Source organism: Papaver somniferum, unplaced genomic scaffold (assembly GCF_003573695.1).
Source record: "Papaver somniferum cultivar HN1 unplaced genomic scaffold, ASM357369v1 unplaced-scaffold_18, whole genome shotgun sequence".
NCBI classification, from domain to species: Eukaryota; Viridiplantae; Streptophyta; class Magnoliopsida; order Ranunculales; family Papaveraceae; genus Papaver; species Papaver somniferum.
Genome location: NW_020627707.1, coordinates 7,607,661 through 7,616,516, shown reverse-complemented (window position 1 = coordinate 7,616,516; position 8,856 = coordinate 7,607,661). Strand labels below are relative to the sequence as shown.

Sequence of the window (8,856 nt, the reverse complement as noted above, 5' to 3'; positions counted from 1 at the left end):
AAAGAGGTAGAATTTGTGAAAATTGATTTATCGAGGGTTGAGTTAACTGAGAGGTCAATATAGAATTTGAGGATATAAGTTTTGAATGGTAAAAGCCAGCCAGCCAAACGGCAGAGATTGTGCTGCCATCCGGCAGACTCTTTGCTTTCTGCTGCTCAACTCATCTTCCCATAGAAGCCCGTTTGCTGATAAGTCCCGTAGCCCATAGGAGTATAGGACTTGCCCTTAACTAAACACTTGGAAGTTGGAACCGGGAAGACCAACCTTCAGTGTCCGAGACTGTGCCTCTCTCTCTCTCGCCATTAACAGACCTTAGAAAAACCAGAAATTTCATATATCTGGTCATGAAGACGAGGATTGAGAGTGTATTCTGATGATAAATTCAATGGGTTTTCATCTTTTTAGACAAGGTAAGTGATTCTGAATTCTCCAAGCCTTCTAAATGATTTCATAATTCATTCTGAAATTAGGGGTTTTACAAATTGAGAGAGAAAATGGAACCACCACCAAATGAATCAAAAATGATCCAAAACGTAATCACCATTCTAACTTCATCTCCTCAACCCGAGCCCCAACAACTGAAATTCATGAATCAATACATTCCAAACTTAAAACCATCTTTAATCCAATCAGTACTCTCATCACCACCCCTTTCAACAAAACCCAAAACCCTTCTCTCATTCTTCAAATGGTGTCAATTTCATCTCCCAGATTTCCCACAACCCATAAACACTCTTCCTTGTTTACTCACCATAATTCCTCCACTCATTCGTTTCAAGAAATTCTCAGATGTTAAATCCTTACTTGTTTCATTCATATCTAAAGACCGTAATGTTCTTCTTGATTCTCTTCTAAATCCAAAGGGTATTTATCCTCCTCCTTCTAAAGAGTTATTAGATACTGCCGTTGGAGCTTATGTTCAACAGAAAAGGTCTGACATTGCTCTTCAGATATTCAACAAGCTTAAGCGAATGGGTTATAGGCCGAACCTTCTCACTTGTAACACATTGTTGCATTCTTATGCAAGTAAGAAATCTTCTTATTCTTTATCTGTTTGTGAATATGTTTTTAAGGATTCGATTAGACTTGGGGTAACGCCAAATACAAATACTTTTAATATTTTGATTAAAGGATATTGCTTGAATATGAAACTTAAAGAAGCTATAGAGATGAAATGTAGAATGCATGATGAGTTTGGTTGTTGTCCTGATAATGTGACTTATAATACCATATTCAGTGTGTATTGTGCAAAGGGTTTGATAAATGAGGCTATGGATTTGCTTGTTGACATGAAAAGTAAAGGGTTGGAGCCAAATAGAAGGACATTCAATATTTTTGTAAGTGGGTATTGTGGGGTTGGATGGTTAGAGAAAGCAGCAAAGACTGTTGAATTGATGACAGGGAGTAATTATCAGCCCGATGATTTTACGTTTAATACGTTGATAAGTGGGTATTGTAAGGAGGGTAGGATTGACGAGGCGTTTAAGCTTCTTGAATTGATGAAAAGTGCGAAATTGTTACCTGATGCGGTTACTTATAATGCATTAATCAATGGTTGTCTTAAGTGGAGGACGAGTATGGAAGCAATCAAATTGTTCGAAGAAATGTGCAAAAAGAATGTGAAGCCAACTGTTGTTACACATAATATTATTATCAAAGGGTTTTGTGAAGAAGAGAAATTGAAGGAAGCGAGGGAGTGGGTTGAGAAGATGGAAGAAAGTGGGGTTAGCCCAGATTGTATTACTTATAACACTTTGGTTAATGGATACAGCAAAACAGGGAACATGATGGAAGCTTATAAGACAATAGATGAGATGCTTAGGAAAGGGTTAAGGACAGATGTTGTGGCTCTCAATACTTTCCTCCACACACTATGTAATAAAGGAAAACTGAATGAGGCATATGAGTTGCTTTGTACCGCCCCAAAGAAGGGTTATGATCTTGATGAGGTTAGCTATGGTACACTGATCATGGGCTACTTTAAGGAAGAAAATATGGATGGGGCGTTGGAGCTTTGGGATGAAATGAAGAAGAAGAAGATCCTTCCAAGTGTCGTTACCTACAATTCAGTTATTGGTGGGCTTTGCAAGATGGGCAAGATTAAACAGGCCATGGACAAGTTAAATGAACTATCAGGTAGTGGGTTGATTCCTGATGCAATTACATACAGCACATTGATTCATGGATACTGCAGAGAAAGAGATGTGGAGAAAGCATTTCAGTTCTACAACCAAATGGTTGCTAAGTCGTTTAAGCCTGATGTTATTACGTGTAACATTCTTCTTCATGCACTCTGCAAAGAGGAGATACTAGATAGGGCTGTTAAACTCTTTCGCACATGGGTCTCGAGAGAAAATGCTGTTGATGCCACCACGTATAATATACTGATTATGGGACTTTGCAAAGAAGGGGAAATTGAAGATGCGTTGGATTTACGTCTGGAAATGAAAGAAAAGAAACTAGTACCTGACCATTGTACTTACTATAGTATCTTATCTACTCTTGTACAGTTAGGCCGAACTGAAGAAGCCCTGAATTTTATTTCCGAGATGAAGGAAGCTGGAAAAATACCTGATAAATCTTCTTTCACTGCACCAGAGAAACTTATTTCCCAAGGACAGCAGCAAGATAAGTCTCAAGAAATGGTAGCTTGTTACTCTGAAGATCTGGAGTCTACCAGTGATATAACATACACAAAACACATTGATGAGCTATGTACAGAAGGGAAGTTTAAAGAAGCTAACTGTGTTTTGGAAAAAATGAAGCAACAAGGTGTTGCAGTAAGTAAATCCACCTATATTACCTTAATGAAAGGATTAGTTACGAGGAGAAAAAGGACGTCAAATGTAGCACGGTAGATGCCAAGTTACTGATGAGTCGCCTCCAGATTCTCAAATTGGGTCCCCCATCACCTTGTAGCATTGATACAAAACATTCAGGTATGTTCTTGAGATCTTGTTCATTTTGTTCCTAAAACAGAGAAATAAAAATAGAAAAGATTCTTGTTTTTGTGGGGAGTGGTGAGTGGGAGATCGGAAATGTATTTGACCTCACAAGGTAGGCTGTGTTTTGACATATCTGGTCTTGTTGATTTGGGTTGAGATGTCTGATTCCGGTTATGATCTAAGGTAGACTGTCCAGGTACTCTAGTGGAGTCGGTAGTCTTGGGGGAAAGATTAGATTTCAAATTTGCTGTTAATGAAAATGGAATGTCCTGTAAGACCGTTATGAATTGTATAATAGCTAGTAGATGTAAATTATTATATACTTAAATGCCATAATTTAGATCTTACAATCCAAATTTGCTAGATCTGGACTGGGAGTATTTTCGTAGCTCAGTATACATGAACTCAAGGGATTTATAATTGATTTCTTTCTGTAGAACAGACTATAGACAGCTGCAACTCATATTTTAGTGAGCTTGAGCAAATCTTAGGTTTTGTACATTCTGAATCGGTTGCTTTTCATGTCTATTGTTGGGTAAAATGGAATGTCTGGTAAGGGTCGAGGCTGTTGTGAAGGAATTGTTTAATAGTTTGGTCCTGCATCAGTACTTAGATTCTATGGTTGCCAACTTATTTATTTCTGCTTGACCACAATTGCTTAGTCGTTTAGTACGTAATGGAGTATTTAGGGAAAGAAGACTAGCTGATTACTTGTTTATTTGTTTGATTGTAGGTTGACTTGATGACATCTGAGTTTGATGGAATGGGTCGATAAAGAATATTACTTTGGTTATACTGAAATTTTAGGCTAACCAATTGAGTATTTTCATGAATTGGTTGTCAGAGTTTTGTTTGATTTAGTTAATTTGATCTGGCTTTTGTTTAATTTGAACAAATTCTTTGTTAGTGGATAGACAGTTTTTTTGGAGCTAGGACTAGAAATACTTGAGCCTATTTTTTCTCTCATTTTGGTGTATACCTTATTCACAAATTTCGTAGTTACATGATGTATCTTTTGCAATGACTTCCTCTCCTTCTTCTGTCCATAACAATTTACTATGGCCATGAAAAGCTTTGATATAAACACATAATTACTATGGAGATCAACAAGACATCACAATTGTTGGTGCTGAACAATATTTGTTTTCTATTTTCAGACCCTAGATTATTTGGGATTTTTTGTAGTTAGACTTGCAACTTTTGTAAGCTCTTGGTGGTTTGAGTTTCCATGAATAGTTTCTTTCTATGTGAATTAAAATAGATGCCAGTTTCTTTGATTGTCACTGATTCATTTTGTTTTAAATATGATGCTTTAATGCAGAATGGGGCTTGGGATATGGTTCCTTACGGGAAAAGTAGGAATGCTTTGGGCGCAAAATGGGTGTTTAAGCTGAAGTTAATGGCTGATGGTTCTATTAAAAGACACAAGGCAAGGCTAGTTGCCAAAGGTTTACTTTAATCAGCTGGATGATGTGGATTTTACTGAGGCATTTAGTCTAGTTGTAAAGGCTTCAACTGTTAGAACAATCCTTACAATTGCTCTGTCAAGGGGTTCGATTGTGAAACAGTTAGATGTGTCCAATACATTCTTGCATGCTCACTTAGCTGAGATTGTATATATGCAGCATCCTTCAGGTTATGAAGTGCCAGGAAAGGAGAACTATGTATGTCATTTAAAGAGGTCTCTTTATGGATAGAAACAAGCACCGAGGGTTGGTTTCAAAGATTTAGCACTTTTCTGTTCAGGTTTGGCTTTCAGCAGTCTAAATATGATCATTCCCTTTTCATTAACAAATCAGCAGATGGTATATGTCTCATTTGGTGTATGGAGATGACATTAATCCGGACAGGTAGCTCTTCTTCTCTCCTTTCTTCTCTTATTACATATTTGGCTAGTGAGTTTTGTACAAAAATTTAGGGAATCTTTACTACTTTCTTGGAATTGAAGTCTGTAGAAATGATACAACTCATATGCTACTTACCCAGAAGAAATATTCTCTTGATTTACTAGCTAATAAAGCAGATATGGCTGATTATAAACCCGCTGGCTATCCTGTGGTTAAGGGTCCAAGAACATCAGTTTTAGATGGTGATTTGCTTCAGGATCTTATTTCTTACAGAATCGTTGTTGGTGGCATACCGTATTTGACAATGACAAGGCCAGATATCTCTTTCCAGTAAGTTGTGTCGCAATTCATGCATCAGCCAACGACCATACTGCAGTTGGTAAAGAGGATACTGAGGGATGTCCAAGGCACATTAGGCTCTGGGATTACATTGGGTTCTTCTGATCTTACTTCTCTGGTTGCTTACTCTGAGTGCCCAGCTACTAGGAGAAGCACAGAAGCACTACAGGCTTTTTTTTTGTTTTCTTGTGCAGTTATTTAATGTCTTGGTTTCCAAGAACAACCTACTGTGAGTAGGAGTTCTCCAGAAGCATAACATAAAGCTTTCTCTGTTGCTTCGACAAAAATGTTGTGGCTCTCCTATCTTGTCAAGGAGTTAATGGGTCCTTTAAATGACTCCTTTTACTCTCTACTGTGACACTAAGAGTGCTAGTTTCTTGGCTAGTAATTCTGTCTTCCATGCGCAAAGCACATTGAAAGTGATTACCATTTTATTAAAGATTTGATTTTTTTAAGATTTTTTGGTGATTCAACTTGCAGATGTCTTCACCAAAGATCTTACTAAGGTTCTGTTGCAGAGTTTGGTCAGTAAGCTTATGTTCTTGCAGAACATAGCTTTTCTTTTCTTTTCTGATAGGAAAAGAATTGCGGAACATGGCTTAAGAGGGAGTATTAGAGTATGTTTCGAGGCCGAGTGTTGTTCATCTCTTATTTCCTATCTTTACACTCCTGTGACACCCATGTATGTTGTGCATTGTAATAACGAGTATAAATACTCTGCTGCTGTATTCTAGAGTAAAATGAAAGAGAACAAAAATACTAAAAAGAACTTTTATTTTGCTAGGCTTTGTGCCTCCGTTTTCTTCTTTAATTTGGGAAATAGCTTAGTAGAATACTTCAAATTTTATTCAAACTACAGTATGTCGCGCATTTCATCACCATATAATGTCAGAAAAAGTACAAACAGTTTGTAGATACGGACAGTTTGTAGTAACAAAGAACTTCTGTAAGATATCTTTTATCGGGAAATTAGCTAGACGGTGGTGACTGAATCATAACTTCAATGCTAATTGCTGAATGTTGAGCGGGGTGCACAACGCTCAGTTACGGAAGAAGCAGTCTCTTGCGAATCGGTAGTTCACTATTTGAGCTGGGTGAATCGCGTCATAAAAAAGACGATTATCTCTGTCAATGCATGGTTGTTGTCCAGGAATGCACGTTCCAAACACTCCAAATTTACAGCATGGTGTTCTTCCATTCGTATATCCTGCATGCACGTAACATGTTTCTACTGTTATGAAAGGAATTTCTGAGTATAGTGGTGAAATTGATGAATGGTTGGAAACATGAACTTACCGAATTTTACAGGATCTTGGAAATGAGTATAACCAAGTGTGAAAAGATCGGCTCGGACGAAAGTAGAGCCTCGTAATTTTGAACCAAGTCGTTGTAACATAGCCGGAAGTCCATTGTTGTAAATGTTAATCAAATTGTTTACATCTTCTACACATACAGTTGCTGGTTTGGGATTAGCTCCCGCTATCACAATTGGTAAACATCCCAGAGCACCTAAACCGTAAACTAAGAATTTTCTCCCTCCTAATTCATATATAGTCTGCAAAACCAACCGGACCCATTGAGCGATATGCAAGGACGTTTCGATATAATTAAGTAGTGTACAGCTAAACCTAAGGCTGCACAAGACCCGGTCCGATTTACCTGTACCGACCCGGATCCGAAAGACCAGGACTCGAACCGACCCGGACCCGGAGTTACCGGTACATGTACCGGTTCTGAATGTTGATAACTGGTATAGACCGGTACAGGTACCGGTTCTGGGCTATTCCCGGTCTGTACCGAACCGAAAAACCCGGTAAATTAGAGCCATTGATATCTTTTAAGATATTACATCCTAGCCGTCCCTTTTAGGTTTAGTCTCATCTTCAACTCCAGATATAGGTACAGGTACTGGTCCTGGTCTTGGTACAGGTACAGATACAGGTACAGGTACCTTCGTTATTTTGAACTTAAGTTGTAATGTTGAAATTTATATGTTAAGTTAGTTTGTTGTTAGCCTTTGTGTTTCAAAATTTGGGTAAAAAACCCGGTACCGGTCTGGAACCGGACCGGTCTTACCAGTACAGGTACAAGTCCAGGTACAGGTACACAAATTGAGGAACCGGTCAACTCCATGTACAGGTACTGGTTCCACCAAAAATCCGGTCTGAACCGGTCCATGTGCAGCTCTAGTTAAACCTCCATAATTTAATAGCGTTGGGACCACTAAATTTTATTAATTTAAAGAAATATTAAATTATTGATAAATTAATAAAAATAGGCTACCAACTAAAGGGGTTGTTTGTTAACTATTATTTTAATGGATTATCAGCTCATAATCCATTATGCAGATTATAATGGATGATATATGTGTTTGGTAACCATTGTAATAACTGATTATTTTAATCATAATTGAAAAAATCCATTATTTTCATAAAAAGAAAAAAGTTGTTTTGAAAATTTATTATAATCAATTATTTTTCTAACAAATTCAAATTGAATTTTTTCTTCTTATATTTTCTCTAAACAATCAAGAGAGACGAAAAAACAACATATGACTAAAAAAAATAATCCTAAATCATTGTTCTTTCTTCTCCTTTTTGAGATCATCATTCTAAAATAATCAATTATTTAAAAAAAGTGTTTGGGAAAATTTATTTTAAAAATGATTTTATCAAAATCATTTATCAATTTATGGTTATCTATAATCATCATAAATAGATAACCATAAATTTTACCAAACAAGGTCAAAAGCTTTGTATGATTATTTTAAAGATAAATTAATAATATATTAATTTAGAGAATATTTTCTATTGATAAGGTCAATAAATTGAATTTGATTCATTTAATTTGAAGGATTTGGAATTTGAAGTACTCTACTACTGACTATAGAAAATTAGATATGTATTCATCCATTGGAAATTATTGGTCAATAACCCTAATTAAAGCTTTTAAAGTTCGATATGTATAAAAAACTTTTCAATTTTCTTACTAGTAATTATTAATTTATGTACTCCCTCTCTCCTAAAATTTCTATCCTCTATTCTATTTTCGTCTGTCCTGAAATACTGTCCAGCTTCCGTTTATACTCATATTTTTTAGTAAAACTCTCAAATATATCCTTCCAACTTTTATAATTATAAAATTATTTTAAATATCATCAATCTAAATATTAAATGATATCTCCTCAATAGGGAAACAAATCTAATAAATTACGGTCCGCGAGTTATAACCCCAAAGGTGTCACTATCCATATGCAAAAACTCCACCAAAACAAATTGTTCACAAAAACCCCATTTAACATAAATTGTCTATATTAGCCTTCTAGTTTAAATCACCCCAACAAAAATAAAAAACAACCCCACCTTTAATTTTAAATCACCCCAACAAAAATAAAAATCAACCCCACTATTAATTTCTATTATATTATCACCACCACAAAATAACACCACCAGCAGAACCACCAATGTGCCGCCACCACTGACCACCGCCGTTGCCAAAAACAACCACTGTCAACCGCCGCCACCGCCGTTACCGACCACTATCATCACCACCTCCACCGCCGCCAACAACCACCGCGCCACCACCTCCACCGCCGCCAACCACCACCGCGCCACCACCTCCACCATCGCGCCACCGCCAACCACCACCGCGCCACCGCCTCCACCGCCGCCGCCAACCACCACCGCGCCACCGCCTCCACCACCACCACTTTGCCACCACCTCTA

At 37.1% G+C, this 8,856-nt stretch overlaps 1 protein-coding gene across 5 annotated transcripts; it reads left to right on the top strand.

Annotated features, from left to right (window-relative positions):
* The first annotated feature begins 268 nt into the window (after positions 1-268).
* LOC113338080 (pentatricopeptide repeat-containing protein At2g16880-like) lies at positions 269-5,515 on the top strand. Of its 5 annotated transcripts, none has more exons than XM_026583599.1 (3): positions 269-2,939; positions 4,267-4,795; positions 5,066-5,515. In XM_026583599.1, exon 1 carries the CDS (start codon positions 495-497, stop codon positions 2,856-2,858), a length of 2,364 nt encoding a protein of 787 aa, XP_026439384.1. In that variant the 5' UTR covers positions 269-494; the 3' UTR covers positions 2,859-2,939; positions 4,267-4,795; positions 5,066-5,515. The 5 variants fall into 5 exon arrangements, with proteins under 5 accessions (XP_026439384.1, XP_026439383.1, XP_026439382.1 ...); XM_026583598.1 differs by having other exon boundaries at positions 5,010-5,515; XM_026583597.1 differs by having other exon boundaries at positions 4,957-5,515.
* Positions 5,516-8,856: the final 3,341 nt, after the last annotated feature.